The following is a 24,089-nucleotide window of genomic DNA, read 5'->3' on the forward strand; positions in this document are numbered from 1 at the left end:
AAGAAGCTCAGAGCAGTGGAAGAGATCTCTATAAATCTAATACTAGCCTAGTCTATACATCAATAAACAAGGACAGCCACGGCGGTTGCTGCAGTGCTCTGCTCTTTTAAAACACCGTCGGATGACTGAAGACTTAAGACCCACACTGCTGTTTTATCCTTGACTGTTTAAATTGGAGAATCTCCTTCAGCATTCCTGATGGAGAGGCTCAAGTCAAACGGAGAGGGGCATGTTAACTCCGCTTATGATGCCACTCTGGATGGACCTCCTAACTATCAGGAGACCAGCTTCTCTAATGGGGAGCACAGGACAGTGCGGCCCTCAGTGGCCAGCGCCTTTGGTCATGACACTTTGGACCGAGTGCCCAACATTGACTTCTATCGCAATGTGGGCAGTGTGAGTGGTCACCGGGCCGTGCGACCATCCCTGCAGGAGCTCCACGATGTGTTTCAGAAGGTGAGTGCATGTATGACTCTGAGAGTGGAGTCTGTAAACATTAATGATACAGTTCCCCTTTTACTTCTTGTTCTTTTCTTGTCTCTCCCCTGCAATACACGGCCTGCATGTTTGTCCTTCACCTCACCTTCTGCAGAAAGTGCTTTACACCTGTTTTCCTCCCAGAGTCCCAAATTCAAGTCACCGATTCTTTAACTGCAGTCTCCTGTTCTGCTCCTGACCTACACAGTCCATTCGCTCAGGTTAAAGACTCAAAACAGAGTGAAATGGGATCTTTTACAGTTGTTTAATCATTCAAACATCATCTCTTTCAGTGTCCGCAGTTCAGTCATTAAATCTTTACCCAAAGACTTGTGAAACTAAAAAGGACACCGAAAGTTATTTCTGGAGCTCAACGGCAACTGACACACTTTAGTGCCATTTTATTAGGCCATTATACTGCCTTGTGTTGCAAAAGAGATGGGGTTATAGGTCATTTAGGTTTTATAGGTTGAACTAGATAAGTATTCTAACACAGAAACAGACAAATGAAAAAACCTATGTGTTTTTCCAGATTAAGACTGATATAATGCTATTTATCAACAGATCATCACTGTCTTTACAAAAAGATAAAATGTTTCATTCATCTTGAAAGACTAAATATAGCTGACTCATAGTTTTGTTGCCAAGAATAAAAATTATCTGATTCATTAATTAATCTAAAAATATTTACCTACTCTTTACACTTTCAATAAATTAATGACCCTGACATGGTGTTCAAGTAGTCTGAGATTTGAAAGACTCAATGAGATAATTTGCTCTAATCACAAACTCCATGGCACTGCAGCTGAAAGGCTGACAAGTCGTCGCAAAAATCTCTTTCTTTCAAGTAAATGAAACGCATCTGAGAGGTCTCACTTAATCAGATGTCAGACAGGAGAGTCATTTAGCAGTCAGTATTCATCTTCATAGAAAGTTAAAATTAGGTTTGTCTTGTTCTCTCTATTTTTCTCTTCAGTTTACAGAGACAGACACACGGCAGCGTACTGTCGCAGCTTTATCAATCTTCATCCAAATCAAACCACTGTGGGTTCCTCTCCCTCTCTAAGTTCTCTCCTGTGTGTTACAGAGACGGCAGCGGGAGAAAGTCAAACACACAACTATATGAAAAGTCAGTCTATATCTCACCATGAGAGAACAGAAAACACTCTGCGCCAGAGACAGCAACTTCTTAATAATGACACGTTTGTTTTTTTTTACAAGTGAAAAATGTAGTCTACATTTTTAGCCTACTGTTCAACAAGCACCATCGTCATGATGAATACACCCCAGTTGTGTCTATTGAGACAAATTTACATGTTTCCTTTCCCATATGTTTTCCTTGACATTTTCCCCACAGAATGGAGCCATCTCTGTGCCAGACACTGTGGAGGACGATGGCGAGGGGAGTGACGGGACCCCCTCTGATGATCTGGAGTCTGCTGTCCCCGTTGATAGCAACAAAGGAGCAGTAAAGTTTGGCTGGATAAGGGGCGTCCTGGTGAGTTATGTTGGGTCATGGCAGGATCCCTCTGCTTTATAGAAGCAGGGTCGCTTTACATAACTGTGACCTGGCAAGAGGAGGCTCGATAGTGGGGCTTTCAATGCCAAAGTCTGGGGTGATTTGCATTTGCTAAAGAGCTGCTGATTGATCATTTAGGCTGCTGGCATGAAGATTTAAAAAAGGCCCTGAAATGTTGTTAATGCTGCTTAATATTTTTTAATTGAGTTACAAATTTTTTGGAATAGAAAATATGGATAAATGTCTTTATGTTCAAGAATGCATGTCATTAACATTAGCATCTTTCTATCCCTTACTTGACACAATAATAAATCATGACCCACCACACTGAAGACTTTGACCTCACGTTTTTCTTCTTTTCCACAGGTGAGATGCATGCTGAACATCTGGGGTGTCATGTTGTTCATCCGTCTGTCCTGGATTTTTGGTCAGGCAGGCTGGGGTGAGTGAGACAAGGGTATATGTTGGTCAGACAGGACACACATGGCTACCTTCTTCTATTTATTCTCATGCGCTGAAAAAGGAATTCAGTGTTATGAATTCACCTCTTGAAGTGCCTCAAAGGCATTTCACTCTTAACATGTACTGATGTAACAGAGCCACTGCAGCTGGCACCATCAGTTAGAACATTATAGCCTTTTTATTCTTAATACTGCTCAAGGGAGGCTGGGAAATGTTGCTTAAAGGGTGACTTTGGTATTTTTCAACCTGGACCCTATTTTCCCATGTTTTTGTGTCTAAGTGACTAATGGGAACAACAGTTTCTGAAACTGTTCCAGTTTTGAGCAAGAGAGCTGCAGTCGGCAGCGGTAAAACAGGCTGCAATAGGACCACTCAGGACATATGCACCCTAAATTTACATCCACTAAAAGTATTTGTTTTTGGCACTGATAGGTTTGGATTGCTATTATAAGTGTTTGACAACATTATTATTATTTTTTAAGATATACTGTACATTATTAATCCCCATTGGGAAATTAATTTTTTTCAGTCTGTCATATAACACAGGCCCAAAATACACACACACATATGCACAAACAGAACCCTATACATGCATTAAATGGAAAGATGTCAGAGTCAGGGGGCTGCCCATGGACAGGCACCACAAGCAGTTGGAGGTTCATTGTCTTGCTCGAGGGCACCTTGGCAGTGCCCAAGAGGCAAACTGGCACCTCTCCAGTTACCAGTTAACACTCCATATTTGGTCCAAATGGGGACATGAACCGGCAACCCTCTGGTTCCCAAAGCAGGTCCCTGTGGACTGAGCTATGGAAAGAATCCAAACAATAACCTACAGGGCTAAAAAATAATGAACCCAACATGGAAATGCCAAGAGCTGCAGTTATTTGAACGGCCACTGGAGGCAGAAAAAAACATGTGTACAGTTCATGACAGCTGTGCATGTGTGGGAATTTTTAAATAACTCACTCATTCACTCAAGGCTTCAGAACGAAAGTCCACAAACCAGTGGGTGACGTCACGGTAGCTGCATCCATTATTTTTACAGTCAATGACAGGATCCCTACAGAGGTAGACCTTTTTGTTAAAAAGCAAGATCCTTTTGTTGAACCAGAAACAGCTCCAAAAATGCTATCCCCAAACCAACCAGACAGCATTCAAATAAGAAATCATTTTATCATTGTAAAACACACGCCATTCAAAGTCAACAGAAACAAAATAAAACTCACAAAAGCCATAGTGATTCATCTTCCCACTGTTCCAACAATCACCAACTCTGGTTTGGTTGAAATTAACTCTTAACTTAACCAGCTGAATATGAAAATATGTTGGCTTTATACACGCTAAAATTACTGTTAATTTAAAAAGGAGTCTGGTGGGTTTGATGATGGTGATTTCAGGGCTGTTTCTGGCTAAACAAAAAAGTCCACTTCTGTAGCGATCTTTTCCATAATGCTGCCAAACACTTTCAATAACAATTTGAGTCTGTCAGTGGCAAAAACAAGCACTTCTAGTGGATGTAAACTGACGGTGCATAAATACCCCAAGTGGTTATATTGCAGCCTTTTTGCCAACACTGGCTGCAGCCCTCTCTCTCAATACTGGACCAGTTTCAAAATGTGTTGTTCCCATTTGTCACTTGGACACAAGATATGGGAAAATGGGGTCCAGGTTGAGAAATACCAAAGTTTCCCTTTATTGTGTGCTTTAAATAAAGCATTATCAACCATCGGTGAACCCAAAGAGGATTCCCTCAGGTGGAGCGGGTTATTTTCAGGTTTCTAATGTTATCTGGAGCAACAGCAGACAGATCCCACATGTCTCTGTTTTTGAGAAATGAGGGTGCTGTTACCAGTAATTCTAGGAACTAGAGACAATTAAAGGATTACAGTCCTCCACTCATTAGCAGTGAGTGATTGAATTGGGACAGATTCAACTGAACGAGCCTTTCTGAGGTCCCATAATGATCTAAACTTGCTGAAGGTCTAGTATGAGAGCCAAACCTCTGTGTGTGTCCGTGTGTGTGAGGGACAGGGAGAATGGGGAAAGTGTGTCAATGGCTTCATGAGTGTGTTCATTGCTTAAGAACCTATCGATCCGCAGCAGCTTTTGTTCAGGCAGCGTAACTAAATGGTTTTGAGAAGCAGAAAAAAACGCTGCAGGCAGTAGGCAGAGCAGGTACAGCAGACAGCTGTAACTTATAGCCTCCGGGCTCCACTGGGACGTGGACGCTCAGTGTGTTTAAAGGTGACTGTGGGGGGGGGTTCATTTCACAATCAGAATGTATGATGACTGACCACTTAAATATAATGCCTGAGTAAGCTGTAGTTGGAATCATTTTGAGCCTGTATATGTTGTATGTGTGCATTTCAGGTCTGGGGATTGTGGTCATTGTTCTCAGCTGTGTGGTCACCACCATCACTGGCCTTTCCATGTCTGCCATCTGTACTAACGGTGTGGTCAGAGGAGGTAAGATCGTCAACAACTCATGATGAGAACATTCGCAAACCTTTCATGCAGGCATTTCACTCCTAACAGATACTTACAAAGAGCCGCTGCAGCCGGCTCCAACAGTTTAAACATTATTTATAAATGTATATAGCCCGAGATAACACACACACACCCTGACATAAAATCTTTTACCGAGAGAATGGAATGACCAGGAGGGCAGCTTGTGCAGATAAAGACACAAGGCTCAAAACTGCACCTGAGTGTCACCTCTCGAAGCCCTCTCTCTGTTTTACAAAGACTTCAACTTGTCCCGACATTAAATCAATGAATCAGTGATGTGGTGATTAATCATCCACCACTGTTACGTATGTGTGTGCTTCATTTTGTGCTTTCAGGAGGAGCCTACTACTTGATATCTCGCAGTTTGGGACCAGAGTTTGGCGGGTCGATTGGTCTAATTTTCGCCTTTGCCAATGCAGTGGCTGTAGCCATGTATGTGGTGGGATTTGCTGAGACTGTGGTCGACTTGCTCAAGGTGTGTGAAGCTGTAATCCTGAGGTGACTGTACACTGTAAACCTCAATATGCTCACTCAACCTTTTTTTTTTTTTTTGGAACAGCTTGTACTTTGTACAATACAGTAACATAAACGTGTCACACGAGACAGGAATTTTACGTCATAACTTTTTTGTTGTTGTTTGAACATTTAATTCTATGTCATATAACCATAAAAACTTTGAGTACACATTTCACATTTGTTTAAATTCAACTGAACTACAAAAACATGTTGTGGTGAGCTTAGATTTCTCAATTGCAAGAAGAAGGCAATGAGATGAATCCTGAGCCAGGAAGTGCTCTGTATTTCACCTCAACACAACTTTATGTCAAACACTCTGATATCCACACAGGCAGGAGGTCACTGACTGTGTTTACGACTTAACTCATGGTGCCATTACCACAACATTAACTGTAACCCATTAGAACCATTGTGAAATACATAAACATTAATCCCTGCGTAATGGGTAACGTGACAGAACACATTTAAATATAGTTTTCTTTGATATATGACCTTTAACACATCGTCTCACCAACGCATTCTCACTCAGACCTCGTCACATATCAATGTTTCGTCATGGACTTTCCACGTCAAGATACAACATGTAAGGTACCCTAGGTGTGTTGGTTGTTAACGTTCTGGGACACGGTGTCAAGTTATGCCTGTTACATGTCTTCTTTCAAAACACACTTCCGTTTTAACAGGAAATTTACCGTTTACATCCAGTCTCTTTCAAAATAAATGCACTAAATTGAGGTTGTTTTTCCTTCCACAACAAATGCACGTGGTTGGGTTTAGGCAACAAATACACGTGGTTGGGTTAAGGCAACACATGCACGTGGTTAGGTTAAGTAAAGACGAACAAGGTTTGGCTTTATGATCTTATGGGGGACACACACACACACCGCTCTCCTGGGTGAAGGTCGGTGTGTGTTGGACCCATCCACCGCTCCTCCTGCCCGCCCCACTTGGACTTTCACACTTTAACTTTCGTTCTTTTCCCACTGCTGTTCCCCTTGATGCTACTGGGCACTGTTAAACTATAACAGCTCCCAGCCGCATGATAAAGGATGGCTTTTGGTGTCCCAAGTGCCGGATTTCGGAGTGAGGCTGGGTTATTGATCATAAACTAATAAGATGAAATCGGCTTTATAAATTTTAGTCAAATTAACTCAAAAATTGTTGACTTAACATAAAAAAATGTCAAGCTCACAGGGGATGGATATTTGTGTCCAGTGAACATATATATATATATATTTTTATGTCATTTTGGCAATCTGGGGCATTTATGTAGAGTTTATATTACAATTTTTTTTGTCATGGATTGATGGGGGTTTTACAATGTACAGGGAATTAAGATGAGACATTACAAGTAAAAACATTTTCATACACTAGTCAGTTTAGAGATTTTGGACAATTTTGCCTCTATAACTTTTGTGGTGATTAAAATTTGTGTCCTTTTTATGGGGAGTCTTCCACTAAACACTAAAAAATATCCACCATATTTGACAGTACGCTTATCTGTGTGTCTTTCCTCCCTTCTGCCTCACTCAGGATAATGATGCCATCATGGTGGATCCACTAAATGACATCAGAATCATTGGATGTATTACTGTGGTGTTGCTGTTGGCCATATCAGTTGCTGGCATGGAATGGGAGGCCAAGGTAAGAGATAAACATCACGCTGGCTGTACGCCAATCATCTGTTCTTGTAGTAAAACATCTCACTTTAATCACTTTTATTCTTTTGTCCACACAGGCACAGATTATCCTACTTATTATCCTGCTGGTGGCCATAGTGAACGTATTTGTAGGAACAGTCATTCCTGCAACCGAAACTCAGAAAACCCAAGGCATCTTCAATTATGACTGTAAGACACCCTCTCCAAACATGCGCACATTCTCATCACAAACATATATTGATTTAACTCACATATTTGGAGATTTGACTCTTAACTTTCTTCCTCCCTTGTTCATTTTTCTTCCCTCTCTCACAGCGAAAATCTTCTTAGAGAATTTTCTTCCAGATTTTAGAGAGAAGGAGAATTTCTTTTCAGTGTTTGCCATCTTTTTCCCTGCTGCAACCGGGATCCTAGCAGGAGCCAACATCTCTGGTGACTTGCGGGTAAGAGCTATACATAGGAATCAGTAGCTGCTGTGTTACATAGGTTTCTAAACGAAAGGCTGGAGGTGATACAAATAAATAAAAAACCACTGCATGTTTGTACTTCTTATTCTTTGAATCACTGGATAGTATCAGAAGCTGTTCAATGTATTTAATAATTCACATCTTTACAATATTATCTTTATTATAGAGACTTTTTTATTATAGAGAAACTTATTATATTTATCTTCTACCTAAAAATGTTTAACTGTAAGACCTCAATGTCAATTTTCTTTACCATGGTATTAAATTATTATTATTATTATTATTAAACATAGATTAAATACCAATCTATACCAAGACCAGTATCGTAACAGCACTACTTCATGGTCACTGTTACGCCTGGAATACAACATGTTCAAACACAGATGTTTTTTTTAACAGGATCCTCAGGCAGCCATACCTAAAGGTACCTTACTGGCCATCCTGATAACTGGAGTCACCTACCTGGGCGTGGCCCTCTGTGTCTGTAAGTACAGTAATCCATGAAATGCAACTCCAAAGAGAAACTTTACCAATTTTACATTTCTGTCTTTGTCTTTATAACACATAAACACTGGAATATTTCCTGTGAGGTTGGTTGTTGGACTAGAAAAACAAAATCCTAAACAATGCATCTGTTCTTCTCTCCCATTGGCCAGCTGCCTGTGTTGTCCGTGACGCCACAGGAAACCTTACATCCATCATTAACAGTACATTTGAAACAACATGTAATGGCTCTGCAGTGGCTGCTTGTGAGCTCGGCTATGACTTCTCTTCCTGCGCAGTAGAAGAATGCGAATATGGCTTGATGAATGACAATCAGGTACACAGCCTTTTAAACTCTAATCCACACATAAAAAGGAGCTCTATTTTCATCTCTCACAGTTTCCTCTTCTTACCTCACCTCTGGTTTAGGTGATGACCTTGGTTTCTGGGTATGGTCCGCTGATCATTGCTGGAACGTTCTCAGCCACCCTGTCATCAGCCCTGGCTTCTCTTGTCAGTGCTCCCAAAGTCTTCCAGGTCAGAAACCCACAACATTTTTTCTAATACAATTTGCAATGGCAATGTAAAGTTTTAGAGGAACTCTCCACTGAGGTGTAACTAGATTGTTGCTCTTAACACCTGTGGAGGACAGATTTGTAATCAATCTCCTGGTCTTTTCTCGTAACATTTGTACTTCGGCCAGGACTAAAAGCATGCACTCCAAGATTTCATATTTCAAAGCAGACACGGTCATACTACCAAACAGGTAACACAAGGTCATGTAGTAGTACCTGCACCTAAAACTAGTGCAATGAAGAAAACGATTTTGAACAGAGCTTCCGCTCAGTGGAGTATGCTATCGTGTTCCCTGAAAAAAATCTCCTGACACAGGTCATTTTAGAAAACAAAAACCTTTCTTTTAGGATATTAAAGACATTAGCAACTTGTCAGCTGTCATCTGGTGTGTAGCTATTTGTCTTGTGGTCCTGTTGTTGTCTTACTGTGAACCTTTCTAGGGGTGTGGGGTTTTTTTTTCATTATGGGTTTTCATTCTTTCATTATTATTATTGTGTGTTTACTCTATTCTATTCTATTTTGCACCTTTGAGTGCTTTGCTTCTTGATGGAAACAGAGTTGTGGTTTTCTCTATTTCTTGTTTTTTCTGGTTATTGTATGAGTCATTATCACTGATGTTGGCGTGATTTTCCTTTGAAGTTGTGGAGGTTTGGTAAAAGTGTGTCATCAGACCTTAGATGAAAAAGCATCAGGTCTCAGGAAAACCTCTGTCAGACTTCAGATGAAACGACAGCCTCAGAAAAAAAGGTCTCAGACAAAATGGCCTCAGAAAAAAAGGTGTCAGACGAAACTGCCTCAGAAAGAAAGATCTCCGATGAAATGGCCTCAGAAAAAAAGGTCTCAGATGAAACAGCCTTAGAAAAAAAAGGTCTCAGAAAAAAAGGTCTCAGACAAAACGGCCTCAGAACAAAAAAGGTCTAAAAGTAAACAGCTTCAGAAAAAAGGTCTCAGACGAATCAGCCTCAGAAAGAAAAAAGGTCTCAGACGAAATGGCCTCGGAAAGAAAAACCGTCTCAGACGAAATGGCCTCAGAAAGAAAAAAGGTCTCAGACAAAATGGCCTAAAAAAAAAAGGTCTCAGATGAAATAGCCTCAGAAAAAAAAGGTCTCAGACGGAACGGCCTCAGAAAAAAAAGGTCTCAGATGAAACAGCCTCAGACAAAACAGCCTCAGAAAAAAAAGGTCTCAGACCGAACAGCCTAAACAAAAAAAAAAAAAAAAAAAAATCAGTCTCATAAAAAAAAACCCCAGCTCATCTAGAGGTGCAGGGTGGGTTTAAGGGAAATCTGAATTTTGGGTGAGACGTAGGCCTGTATTTTTTGTTGTTGAACCTCCATGTATGTTGTACGTTCGTGTTGTGTTTTTATGTACGGAACCCAAGACGAATAGTTGCTGCCGATGTAGCTACCAATGGGAATCAAAGTTAACAAATAAACAAATAGATTACCTCCTAAAAAACAAGAAAATAAATTCTAACTGAAGCTCTGTCTCTTCTCAGGCACTGTGTAAAGACAACATCTACAAGATCCTGCACTTCTTTGCCAAAGGATACGGCAAGAACGATGAGCCAATCCGTGGCTACGTCCTCACATTCTTTATTTCTGTGGCATTCATTCTCATTGGTCAGTTCAGTTGACATAAAATTTTAACACCTTTACAGCTAAAATCATACACTTAACGTTAAAATGTATTTTAGGTTTCAAATGAACAAATATGAAACTGACTTAAATGTTTTCGCAATCACTCTAAGATGAATTCCTATTCCATTTCCTGTTCCTGTTTATTTGTCTCTGTAGGTAATCTCAACACCATCGCTCCTATCATCTCAAACTTCTTCCTGGCATCTTATGCTCTCATCAATTTCTCCTGCTTCCACGCATCCTACGCCAAGTCTCCAGGTGGGTCTCTGCAGACAAAGCTAGTTGCTTATAAATGAACAATTCTGCCTGAAGGCTGGAGTAATTCAACTTGTTTTCATCCATTGATATCTCAGTTTCTTTTCAGGAATAATATATAAGTAAATATTTTAAAACAAGGCCACTAAAAACACCTGCTGCAAGACATTCCCTAGAACAACCCGAGTTGCATCAGATAATTAGATTTCGATTTGTTTTAAATTTAGAATAAGATTTAAAGACACTAAATGTCACTCTGAATAGAATTCTTTGTCTGCACAGTCTGTCTGACAGTCTGCAGTTACTAGATATGGACTATATCCTGTTATACTTTCCCCAGGTTGGAGACCAGCATATAAATACTACAACATGTGGCTGTCCCTGGTGGGCGCATTGCTCTGCTGTGTTGTCATGTTTGTTATCAACTGGTGGGCTGCTCTACTCACATACGCCATTGAAATCCTTCTCTACATATATGTCACTGTCAAGAAGCCAGGTAAGCTGCATGAACATGTTTGCATGTTTGGAGGTATATTCATGATCCCTGCATGAATTAACATGTTAGGACTCCTACTTTCTCTCTAGATGTGAACTGGGGTTCGTCCACTCAGGCGGTGACATTTGTGAGTGCAGTCAGCAATGCTCTGTCTCTGTCTGGTGTCGAGGATCACGTCAAGAACTTCAGGTAAAAATCTGCATTGCATCACTGTGGGTGCAAATATTCCTAACAATATGACTTTTACAAAATTAAAGGAAACAAAGGGAAACCTTGTATGCTAGTAACTCACTCCGTGTTACATTTAATTTGGGAAGCAAAGTCTGTTTTGCTCACATGCCTCCACAGTGAACAAATAATCCAAAAATGGAGAAAGTGCTTGATGAATTTAAGTCACAGGGATCTGTGTTTAACAACTGCAAAACTACATCAATACATCGTATGTGTAACAACTGGTGAATCAGGTGAGAGTGGACTCAAACGTGTGACAGTTCAGGTAAAATAACACAGTCTTAAGTGGTCAAAAGGTTGGTTCAGTACACAGAAGGACTTTCAATATGTGCGTTTACATGGAGCCATGTATTCCTTTTGCATTCGGGTTGGAAGCCCTACCCGAATAGAAATGCTCCTTGTAAACACCTCAACCCGAATGAAAAAAGCCAACCCGAAAGAAAATCTAATCGGGTGCACAGGGGTGGAATATTCCTTTTCAGAACCCGAATGGAAGAATTTTTCTGTCTTGTATACACCTCCTACCCGATTCCAGCGATTCCGTTCTTTCTGCGCATGCTCATTTCCTTGCCCTTCTGGCGCAATGACGTATACAGCGTGCATAGCAACGGGCTGAGATAGAGCAGTCGGACTCGTTGCACTCACCGGTTTCCATTTGCCACAGCACGGACCTCTATCTCCCTTCTTCGACCTTCTACCTCTCTTCTCCTCCTCAACAAACGAAGTATTAGCAGAACATGGTTGTTGTTGTACTGCTGCTTCAAGAATATAAGCAAAACAAGCCCGAAAAAGGCACTAAGAACGGCGTTGTCAAGCATCTTGTTATCCGGAGCGAGGACTACAGTGTTTTCTTCCGGTACACGTAAAATCCGCCCCGCCCCCTATCCAATCAGAAACCTTCCCTGCCCCAAACCTTGCGCAGACCCAAATAAAGGTGATTAAAATGATCTCCCATGTAAACCCTCATTCGGAAAGAATATTTCCCATGTAAACTACCTGGAAAGACTTTAAATCTGAATGGTTTCATTCAGATTTATTTCATTCTGAATGAGAAGCCATCATGCCTTCACCCAGTGAAGGCAAACAATTCAAATAGGGATGAGGACACAGGGAAACAAAAGGTTGGACCGCTAGACACACAAAGAGCTAAGATAAACTGGCATTGAGAGAAAACAAGACACACTCTAAATACTGTGGTGAGGGGAAGGATAACGAGACACAGGTCAGGCTAATCAGGGCGGGACAGACAATCAGACACAGGTGAAGTCATCAAAAGGGAGGGAAACCAAACAGGGGCAGGAAGTGAAGTGATCTGACACGAGAGGAGAAGTGAGTTTAAAAGTAAAACAGGAAGTAACATGAATGAATGCAATACAAAAATATAACCTAAGAAACTTGAGCTGTGACAGTATGTGTAGAAGCTATCAAACAACTCCTACTATTTAAAACTGAACTGAAAGTGAATCTTTCTTCCCTTCAAAAACAGACTCCATTGACAAAAACAGTCATTTTGCCTCACTGAAAGTGAAAGCTGCTGGTCTGTTGCGGCCTCGATCAGTCAGGTAGTGTTATCGTGTGACTTTGGTATTTTAAATTGTTAGTTCATATTCAGCAAAGTCACACAATAACAAACTACCAATGAAGACAGTGGTAGATCAGCAGCTTGCGTGTTCAGTGAGGTAAAATTACTGATTTTGTCAAAGGAGTCTGGGTGAGAGCTTAGATTAAGTTTTACTTTCTGTTCAGTTTCAGAGAGAGTTTGTGAATGGTTGTTTTGATATAGTTTTGCCATTTTTGAACGTGGAGCCCTGTAGTGACTACTATCAATGAAAATAGCAGCTAAGAGGCTGAGTAGGCTCTTAGTAGTCCTGCGACAGTCTGGCGTCCTGTCCAGGGTGTACCCTGCCTCTTGCCCAATGTCAGCTGGGATAGGTTCCAGCACCCCCACGACCCCCAACAGGATAAGCGGTTATGGAAAATGAATGAATGAATGAGATTACTAAAGCAAAATGAGATGAAATGGAACATTACATTATGTGATTATGTGATTACGGTCAACAGAAAATATCTGAGCCAAAACTCGCCCTCTTTGTCTAAAAAGCTGCCAAGCAAGTGACCAAAAGAACGAGTGCAGCCTAAATAAATAATAAACAATGAGAGATAATACACATTCTGACTACAACCCCTGTGACCTAAATTCATCAAGAATTTTCTCCATTTTTCTTCATTCACCATAAAGGCATGCAAGAAAAACAAAGTTTTCTTCACGAATTCAACGTAACATTTGTGATTGATGTACAATTGATAATTTGTGGGGGGTGAAGTATTCCTTTCACAGTATGACATAAACAACCTGAGACATTTAAATCAAAAGGACATTTTCAGAATCCTGATTATACCGAAGGACATTGTAACACATTTTTGTTTCTTTCTCAGGCCTCAGATCTTAACACTGACTGGTTCAGCACGGGCCAGACCAGCTCTGCTACACCTGGCTCACTCCTTCACTAAGAACTATGGACTCTGTCTCACCTGTGAAGTGTTTGTGGTAGGTTTATATCATTATCTCATTAACCGCAATTGCAAAGCAATGGATATTACCAAGGCAGCACATATCTTCTTTCCTAAATCGTTATTTAAATACCAACATTCTATTTAAATCAAGATTTGCACATCAAGCGAATTTAAATTGTGCAAAGTGCAGACTTCACATGCAATGGATATTCACGCAAATATCAAGCAGGGATGAGGGAAATGCCAACTGTCTGGATATCTAAGACTAAAGTTTAGGGTCAGTCGTGTCTCCTGAATATGAAAAGGCTGTGTTTCCGTCTCTTTCTCTCTCAAACACACCCACACAAACAGTTCCACTCACACACAGCTGTATGTTGTGATCCCTCCAGGGCCCGAGGTCAGAGGCCCTTGAAGAGATGAATGCTGGCATGGAGAAGAACCAGCTGTGGCTTAGGAAGACCAAACGCAAGGCATTTTACGCTGCTGTGGCCTGTGACAGCTTCAGGGAAGGGGCCGAGAGCCTGCTGCAGGTCAGTGTGGTCATGATTTACGACAGATTTCTTCAGCTGAGAAGAAAAAGAAAACAAATAAACTTGCTAACCCAGAAAAATCCATTGGATTAATGTGTAACCTGTGAGTTTTGATCAGAGGGAGACGGCACATTTAAACATTGCAGGAACAGGTTTTATTGACCCGTTTCACCCTCACAACAGCAAGTATCTATTGCTATGTTATGACTCTGGCCTGGATGTGTCTTAAGGATCTGGCCGGGACATTAGCGCAGGAGGAAGAAGAGGAGAGAGTTAATGAGGAGCAGGAAAAGTCTTATGGCTCCGGCTATCGCACTTTGGAGATAAGGCCTCGGTTCATTGTCAGGATTGCTTACTTCAAACAGCACGGCAGATTAAAAGCTATAATTGATTAACACTGCATTGGATGGGTCCCTGCAGACAAAGTGAGATCTGCTGAGTGTTGTGGTCATAATTTTTTGGCAGTAAAACAGCTTCACAGCCTTCTTGTGTGGGACATTTTGAAATTTTTTGGTGTTTTTTTTTTTCTTCAGTTAATGAAGACTCCAGGTTTTACAACCTCTGGGTTACATTTTGCTTGTGTTGCTTCAGTGAACTGATTTGGAGTTTTATCTTTATGCTGCAAGTGTCGTGCTTTTCCCCACAGGCTTCTGGTCTCGGCCGTATGAGGCCTAACACATTAATGATGGGCTTCAAGAAAAACTGGAGGACTGTGGGTGCGGAGGCAGTGCAGACTTATGTGGGAATACTGCAGTAAGTCACAAATAAGCACACATGAAAATGATGTATCTGAAAATTAAACACAGACAGCAGATCTTTGTGTTGAACTGCAGTCCTCATTCTCTGTTCTTTTATGGCAGTGATGCATTTGACTTTGAGTATGGGACAGTGGTTCTGAGGATAAACGAGGGACTTGATGTGTCGCACATTGTCGAAGCTGAAGGTCAGTATAAAAACTTCTTTGGGCTATGTGCTTTAATCTGCAGGAATGCCTGCATCAGTGTGACAGTTATTTTTTTAAAGTAGTTTTCAAGCAAGCTGCACAAATGTAGCTCAGAGTGAAACACAAAAACAGGAAATAAGTGCCCTCAAAACAGCAGCATGGGATAAATAAAGCAGCTAACATTGATACAACATAGCAGAAAAATATGAAAGAAGAAATGCCATTTGTAAATGTGTTTTAAGATATTATGAAACCTGGGAGAGCAGCAGTCGACTGGAACTGACTTCAAATCGAGTTTGACTGTTTTAAACTACCTAAAGAAACAAAAGACAACTGCACTGCTGCTGCTGAACTTTTATTCTCACAACAACCCACAGTAACCGGCTATAATAAAATAACAGCGATAAGCCAGGGCACTTTGTTCTGTAGATTACAAGGTATTTCTAAAGGTCAGGTAGTTAACAGATAAGATGTTAAAATAACTGCCAGTTTACAGCTGTGCCTCTGTAGAAGTATTTACAATAACAAAGATAATCCTCTGTAATGTGAGGATTCTCACATTCTCACCGTCAGTGGGGCATCTTTCTATAAGCGACGTAGGTGGCTGCCTGCCAGCGTAAAAAATAACCATAATAAAACATAAGGGAAAAATGATCCAAAGATCTAATGCTAACAGCCAGTCTGAAGAGGGCGTACCACCTCCAGTCCTGGTAATGCAGTTCATCTTACAGTATGTGTTTATCAGTGAGTTATTGTCACAGTCAGAACATGCTAGAGCATTAGGCGTTTTCAAACTGGACAGCTGTGAGGACTCTGAGAGAAACTGCCCACTGAGGAGCTCCCCAAAGAACTACATACCCTCAAAAGCTTTTTTTCTGTTTGCATTCGCACCACCAATAAGAACACTGGAGTGATATACGGCGGCTGGTATAGCAACGCCACTTTCAGTTTGACGAGTCAAAGTCACTTTGATATTTATATTTCCACCGTTACATATATGCTCAGTAAAACCTGGACTTCACTGTCGGTCCATTTGTCCGTGTTTTCTTCTGGGGTTTTTTTGTTACGAATTTTTGTATGTGTTTTGTGTTGTCTGTTGTTTACATGGCTAACAGGTTTTTAAAAATGGCGGTTGCTAGTGCTGCCTTGAGCCCCTTTCCCATTGCACAAAAAACCCACTAACATCTGGCTTCTGTACGTAAGGGAAAGGTAACAATCGGCATTCACGTCTTCAAGGAAGTACAATAATTTAATAATAATACAACATCAATTTTATATAGCGCTTTTCAGGATAGTCAAAGACATTTAATAGAGAAATTACAACAGCAATCAAAAAAAAAATCCATAAGGAGGTAGAGAGGGAAATAATGCACAAGGGGTGAAGTACACTGAATTTAGAGGTTGTAGGTTGTATATAGTCTTTGCAGTGCGGACGCAACAAAAATGGGGTTCTTAGATCTATGACCAAGTTCCTCCAGTCCCAAAAACGCCTGTTGCTTGGCACAGTGGAGTGGAGAGCATTAGAGTACGAGAAAATAACAGAGGTAGGACCAAGTCATTGTTGTGCAAGTCATGAGTACCTCTCAAGTCTTTGCACTCAAGTCCCAAGCCAAATTATAGTTCGAGTTTCAAGTCCTAAACAAGTCACACTGCGTGTTTCACCAAATGTAATACCATTTGAACAACAGAATAATTATATAATAAATTTACAAAAATCATGAATGCTTTTAAAAATGTGGATGTAATTGTTAAAATAAGTTTGTTGGAGGGTGTTGTATCTCTGTACTTTTCGAACTTTGCATTTTGCATACTGCAATTCGTTGTCTATTGTTCCACTGCATAGTTTTTGTACGCGAATGTACATGTTTTTTAATCATTAATGTAATGTTAGTTCTTCATGGTTCTCTCCTGCAACTTGATTAGATACTGTGGGACTGGTTCAAACAAAGTGGATGATCTGGGTAATTAAGTGTTGACTTGCTGGGAATGAATAGTGTTAACGTTAGTTGATTCAGGAAATAAAAGAGAAATAAACTGATTCATGGCAGACTTTTTAAATGACATACTTTTAAATCTTTGGGTTTGAGTGGAAGGTAGCAAGTATTTTTAAGTCAAAAGACTCGCAATGACTACATATTTATTATAAACTGGTTATCTAATTCTGTCTTCCAGAGGAGACGCTAAAGGCAGCGAGGGAGCAACAGGCACTGGACAATGAGATGATGCAGAACGGAGGGAAATCAAAAGGACTGTTCAAGAAGTCCAGGAAATCCTCTAAGCAAGTGCTCACGACCAGAGGTACCGCTCTCTTTTGATGTTACTTCTCTCTGTTCAAATCTTACCTGACATTTCAGAGCGGCTTCGATCTAAGCTATGTAAAGCAAAGGTTGCATCAAAAGACGACTGTGATCTTTAAATATGTGGGGAGAGGAGTTATCGTTCTCACTCTCCTCCGCTGAGATAACATACATTTAACAAAAGAAGTTCCATGGCACACATCTTTTTTTATTTTTTGGAAACTTCTCCACACTCCCACTGAGATATAACTGAATCAAGCGCCCCCACTAAAGATGTCTCTGAGGGTGTAATCCAATAATATGGTCCCTTTCGTTCCAGTTTGGAGAGCATCCCTTAAGAGCAGCCCTTTAACCCAGACGGCAGAGGGTGCTTTCAGCCACTCGCTCGATCCGTCTCTGTCTCTACATCGCACACACACATACACACACCACTGAGCTGCGTCCTGGCAAGACTGCGATGGTCGTTAGTATGCGATCTGGATCCCACTCATTGGAACATTAAACCTGAGAGATGGCTGTTCCCGCCGATGTAGACTCGGGTCTTAATGTTGATTTGCGCTAGTTTTCCCGTCCAACTTAACTCTCCACGCTCCGTCATTGAATTAGATTCCCTACTGTTCCTCTCCCTCATCCCCTTCTCATTTCTCGCATCTTTTTCTCTCCCTCTCTCAGTGTCGGTGTGTGGCCCTCCGCCCCCGCAGGTTGCTAAGATGAATGAGAAGCTGTTGGAGGCCAGTGCTCAGTTCGAGAAGAAACAGCCTAAAGGCACCATTGATGTGTGGTGGCTGTTTGACGATGGAGGTAGGTGTTGGTTCCCCAAGGCAGCATCCTCTTATGTATCTCGCCATAAAGACTGTAACAGCTACGTGCACAGAGACACACCACGTCCTCCTTGATACTAATGCAGACAACCTGCAGATTAAAGAAACTGATTGAGTGGAATAAATAGCGCCTGAACAATAAAACTAAGAAAGGAAAAGGTTTTAGTGCAAGCACATAACAATCAACACTTAACAGTCCTTTTAAAGCATAATCAGGACATTTGGAATCAAGTCTCCTGATGTGTTACCTGACAATACTAATACCGGCATTTGGCCAGGGAACCATAGTCAGTTTTTAAATATAAAAAAATGATGATACCACCATTTAAAAAGTGCAGTCAATGCGATTAGTGGGTCCACAACTTAATGAGTCTCTATCTTGGAAAAACCAGATTAGCACAGTTACAACTACAATTGCAAGAAGTGTTGGTATTTTGGGAAAAGTGTGACCTATGATAAAGGTCGCCACTCTTCTATACTAGTCTTTGGTTTATCCATTGATATATTACTGTAACTGAGTCTTGGCAAGTACTTGCTTCTATCTTTTGATTAAAACCATACTCATTCTTCTCAACCGTTGTTTCTCCAGTTAGGCATCATCGTCTATCAAATCAAGCAACTACAGATTGCTCTATCTGTACACTTCCCCAAACAGGACCCTTCCCTCATATTTTCATTAGCACTATTCCTACAATCACCAATCCACAATTATTCTACCTCAAATAACCAGTGGTGGATGAAGTACCTGAAAGCTATACTTGAGTAAAAGTATAGATTTCTTACCAGAAAATTCTTTGGTAGAAGTTAAAGTCACCTATAAGAACATCACTTTCGTAAAAGTCTTTTAGTATCTGATATTTACTGAACCAAAGTATCAAAAGTCATTTTATGATATTAAATGTACTTAAGTACTGAAAATACAAGTAAAAATAAATGCTGGTTTTAAAAAAGCAAGCAGTCAGAATAATGAGGATCATTAAGTTTTTTTCTTCTTAACCACCTTAAAAATGGAGTGTACATTACATTTGAAGAAAAACAAGGTCGTCTTCACAACTTAAAGGATATAAAGAAAACCTTTGACCTACAGGGCTGACACACCGCAGAGTCACTGTCACAAATCTTTATCTCCTTAAATCATTACTCGCCCTCTCTGCTGTGGGACGCCATTTCCTGTCGGTCCCATTGTCAAGTGGAATGTAGTAGCTAGCATATAGCATAGCATCTAATCTGACATGCAGCCTGAGCTTGACTGGAAGTCCAAACTTAACTACGGCTTTGAGAGCTCATGTTTACACTCGCCCTTATATGATTAACCAAAGTCTAACTTGCAAGCTAGGACCGCTGATTTGCCAGACCTTCGAATTTTATTTTGAAGTAATGAAAATGCTGAGGACATAGAAATACAAACTGGAGCAAAATACTTAAAAGCATACATTTGATATAGGAAATGTAATGGAGTAAAGTGAAAGTTGACAAAAATATAAATACTCAAATAAAGTGGAGGTACTCCCAAGAAATTCTCAAGTATTTGTTATACTACACCACTAGAAATAACCATAAACTCAGGCCTCCTATCTGTCGAACCTCTTAGTCACAGTCTGGTTTAATTTACAGCGGTTCGATGATATAAAAAACTTAACCATCTCATATTTCAAAATTAGCACCTCCACAATTTTAAGAAAGCTGTTAAAGGTTTGTTTTTACCTCCCAAGTGTTATATTATGGATTATCTGTGATAACTGCCCACTAATAATTAATGATTTTAATTTTATGTTTTAATTTGGGTACCTGCATATATGGATGTCTGCTACTGTGTGCAATCTTATCTTTTATCTCCCTTTACTATCCTTGTATAACCTGAAGAGTGCTTTGATCAAGCCCACCTTCCCATCACATTTATGTTGCTTATGTACCCTTTTTGCACATGTGTAAACAAATAAAGTAAACTATATTGCCTGATCTGGATAATGACCAAAATGTAATCAGCTGTGTCCTGGCCAAAGCTTGAAAGAGAGTAATAAGAGTTTGAGACCTCCTGATGAGACTCAGATAAACTGATAACCTCCAAAACATTGGCACCGCCTTGGCAAATTTGAAAAACCAAGATACATCTTTTGTACAGTAATACCAGCTGGATTCATTGATTTATTCTATAAAATAAAATGCTTTTCATCCCTCTCAGGTCTTACCTTGCTGCTCCCCTACATCCTCACCACCAGGAAGAAGTGGAAGGACTGTAAATTAAGGATCTTCATCGCAGGGCAGCCTGGACGCGCTGATCTGGATAAAGAGGAGTGAGTTTTAAAAAATAAATAAATAATGTTTTAATATTATTTTTAGCTTAATGGGTGGAAGATATATTGGGGAAATTAATTGGTAAAATCCAGATATGAAAATTCATGAGCCAACAACATCCATTTATTTACAGGAGATGTTATTTGGCATTAACTGAAAACTATTACCAACATTAATATAAAAGTTAATCAGTGTGTAATAATCCGTCTTGCAGGATGAAGTCTCTGTTGCACAAATTCAGAATTAACTGCACTGACATCAACGTCATTGATGACATCCATATCCCTCCCAGGACTAACAGGTAATTGCATTTCTGCAGTTATAATAGTGACAGCAGACCAGATGGTGCTACAGTCATAGTAAAATGTAATCACCTCATAGTATCTGCATATTATACAATAAAAAAAAAGAGTGAGCTCATGTTCTTATTTGCTGTCCTCCAGCCTGAAGAAGTTAGAGGACATGATTGAGCCTTTCTGTCTGCATGAGGGGTCTAAAGATGCTGCTCAGGCTGAAGCCATGCGGAAAGCGAACCCCTGGAAAATCACTGATGAAGAGCTGAGCTCCTTTGAGGAGAAGGTAAAACCACTGACTCCAAGATATCTTTCTCTTACATGTAGTGCTGTTCACAATCTAGATTGTTTTGGTGTGAATGTTGACCTTGTTGTGAGCAGTTTCATGTAGGAACTATTTTCTTTCTACCGAACTACACCTGCTAACTGTATCACTCAGCAAAAGGAAGCATGCATCTACTGCTCGCCTAGCTAGCTAACATTGCAGCTCAGCCAAGGAGCCCACCATTAGTATTTACATCTCACACTGTCATGAGCACGAACCTCTCGTTCATGACAAGCAGCAGCTTCCTGGGCTAAAAACTGAAGCCAATGTGGAAGTGCCAAAACTGCAGTTCCTCAAATGGCCACTTGAGGCTGGCTCCACAAGCCAATCCCCATAGACCCCCATGTTAAAATGCCCCAATTTACAGCAAAAATAAATTGTTTAAATGTGGTACGAAAATGTGGTTTTGGTCTCTATAATTTTCCCATTTACCCACATGTTTACATGGTATTAAGGCTTAAAGTTACGCATAATTAGGGGGTTCTACCACTTTGAGTAACAGGCTGTCTGCAGTTCTTAGTCAGATCCACCCCTCGCTCCTCCAAAGCTCCACCGTCTCATCCAAATATGGTCACTTTTGGCTCCAAAAAACCGAGATGGTGATGACCAAAATGCCAAACTCCATAAGTACACAAACTAATGGGTGACGTCACAGTAGCTATGGCCATCGTTTTTCACAGTCTATGGCCCATAAATAGATGCACACTTCCTTCTGTGTGGTGATACAGTTAGCAGGTGTAGTTTGGTAGAAAGAAAACATCTCCTACATTTAATGGCTCACAACAAGTTCTGCGGATTATCTTAAGTAACTGGGTCATGATTTCTGGAAAGAGATATTGCTGTTGAGTTTTTCAAAAGTAGTTTTTGGTGCTTTGAGCACCACAAGCCAAGTGCCATCTAATTCCATTACATTTGAGTAAAGGCAGACATCTCTACGGCCGATATCTGCAACATTCGGCAACTCACACCAAAACTATCTAGATTAATAAATACCACTACAGGTAAAAGGGAAAATCTGAACTTTTGATTTTCAGGTGTGCTGTCCCTTTAAGACTTTCTATACAGCATAGACTTATTTAGTTTGGTTTGGACGGGTGTGTGTTAAACAGCAAAATCAGGTTAAAATTCACCGTTAAAAGTAACTGCTGCTGTTTTACAGACCAACCTCCAGGTACGACTGAATGAGCTGCTTCAGGAAAATTCCAAATCAGCCAATCTGATCATTGTGTAAGTACAACCAGCTGCTGCCTGAATAACATTGACCTGCCAAGCTTGGAGGAAACTGCCTAACATTACTCTGTGTATTCTCACCCCCCTCTGCAGGAGCATGCCCATTGCCCGTAAGGGGTCTGTGTCTGATTTCCTTTACATGGCCTGGCTGGACGCTCTGACAAAGGACCTTCCACCCACCCTACTCATTAGAGGCAACCACAAGAGTGTGCTTACTTTCTACTCCTGAGCATACTGTGGGCAGCTATAAAGGATATAAATGGCAGTACCATAATGATGGACCATGTTCATAAAGCGCACCGGAACCTCGGATGATGTTATTCAGTCCTCCAGACCAACACCACAGTGTAACACAAGCATGTTTTAGTTAAGTCATGATGAGAGCATTTATACTCACAAGTGCTACAATAAAAAACTAAAGGAAATACCCAAAAGACAAACAGAAATGTGGTCAGCAGAAGAAAGGCATAATAATGGTTTTCATTTTTGGTCACAGCTAAACCTTGTTAACATTTTACCATAAGCTGTTTTTATCCCTTGGTCTGTGCCGTTTCATGACAGCTTGTGGCGAGCTGTGATCTGGAAAATAATTACTTGCACTGTGTGAAGTTGCAGCCAGCTTGCCAGCAAGGGAACCTCACATTTTACTACACTGTACAGCGACCAGTATAAACCTTTAACTGCTGTGCTGCACTCAGGGTTTCTATGAATGCTGTCAGTGAGGATCAAGACTAGCCTCAATAAAGAAAAATGTATTTCTGACATTGAAATTGAAAATGTCATCAAGTCTGAATGTGAATTTAGGAGCATATGCAAAGTTTAAGCTCTTTGCAACGGTGGCAAAGGAGGCACAAAATGATATAATACTCTCAGATATTATTATATGCACATATAATAATTTTTTGGGGTTAAAAAACAAATCACACGTCTTCCCAACTCAGATCAGCCCAAAGAACAAAAACAGAAACACAAGGCTGCTTTCAATGGTCACACTGAGTGACTGTGTCGTCTGTCATTGTAAAATAAATGTATATAGTAGATGTCTGAATTTACTAGTGGATATTTTTTGAGCAAAAAAAGCCCCTTTCTGTCATGAATGATTAACAGCATCCATTCTTTTAAACCGTGTAGAAAAGGTTTGATTCTTTTTTGGAGCATTCCTTGATATTCACTGAGTGTAAAATACACTGCTATCATGAAGCTGTTTACCTGTTCCACATTATACTTTTGAAATATGTCTAATGTTACTATCACAGCACACTTTTTGTTTAAGGAAATTTTAGTGAAATAAAAGATTTTAATGTCAATTCCTCTGTATATTTTAAGCTATTGACAGTCTTTCTATTTAAATTTATAATTGTGATTACTTTGAGATGAATGATGAATAAAATTTTGAGCTGTTCTTACTCTTGTCTCTGTCGTTTATTATATGATTAGATGAGATGACGTCAGATCCTGCTTATGTTTGTTGATGTACATTAGCTTCACTATTTAAATTTCGTGAAACTATACTTACATTAACTATATAATTATAGCCCATTTTTTAAATTT

The 24,089-nt window shown here is 40.3% G+C and overlaps 1 protein-coding gene and 1 long non-coding RNA gene across 4 annotated transcripts in view; one reads left to right on the plus strand and one right to left on the minus strand.

Annotated features, from left to right (window-relative positions):
- Positions 1-23,940, plus strand: slc12a1 (solute carrier family 12 member 1). Its single transcript, XM_050039996.1, has 26 exons — positions 1-456; positions 1,835-1,975; positions 2,363-2,438; positions 4,829-4,924; positions 5,302-5,441; positions 7,016-7,126; positions 7,221-7,332; positions 7,459-7,586; positions 8,010-8,094; positions 8,267-8,430; positions 8,523-8,630; positions 10,167-10,290; positions 10,465-10,566; positions 10,904-11,059; positions 11,149-11,248; positions 13,727-13,838; positions 14,194-14,334; positions 14,981-15,087; positions 15,195-15,277; positions 17,450-17,575; positions 18,247-18,375; positions 20,578-20,689; positions 20,905-20,991; positions 21,134-21,269; positions 22,468-22,535; positions 22,632-23,940. Exons 1-26 carry the CDS (start codon positions 199-201, stop codon positions 22,765-22,767), a joined length of 3,138 nt encoding a protein of 1,045 aa, XP_049895953.1. The 5' UTR covers positions 1-198; the 3' UTR covers positions 22,768-23,940.
- The window catches only part of LOC126390275 (uncharacterized), a 24,001-nt gene continuing 2,214 nt past the window's right edge, over positions 2,303-24,089 (minus strand). The window contains exons 3-4 of one of the 3 annotated variants that reach the window (XR_007569980.1): positions 20,585-20,675; positions 2,303-2,433 (exon numbers count right to left, since the gene is read on the minus strand). This is a non-coding gene — a long non-coding RNA (uncharacterized LOC126390275). Of the gene's footprint in view, positions 2,434-14,236; positions 14,371-18,367; positions 18,487-20,584; positions 20,676-24,089 lie in introns of those variants that run through there. The other 2 variants (XR_007569994.1, XR_007570040.1) reach the window with 2 other exon arrangements.

This window comes from Epinephelus moara, chromosome 1 (genome assembly GCF_006386435.1).
Source record: "Epinephelus moara isolate mb chromosome 1, YSFRI_EMoa_1.0, whole genome shotgun sequence".
Taxonomy (NCBI): domain Eukaryota; kingdom Metazoa; phylum Chordata; class Actinopteri; order Perciformes; family Serranidae; genus Epinephelus; species Epinephelus moara.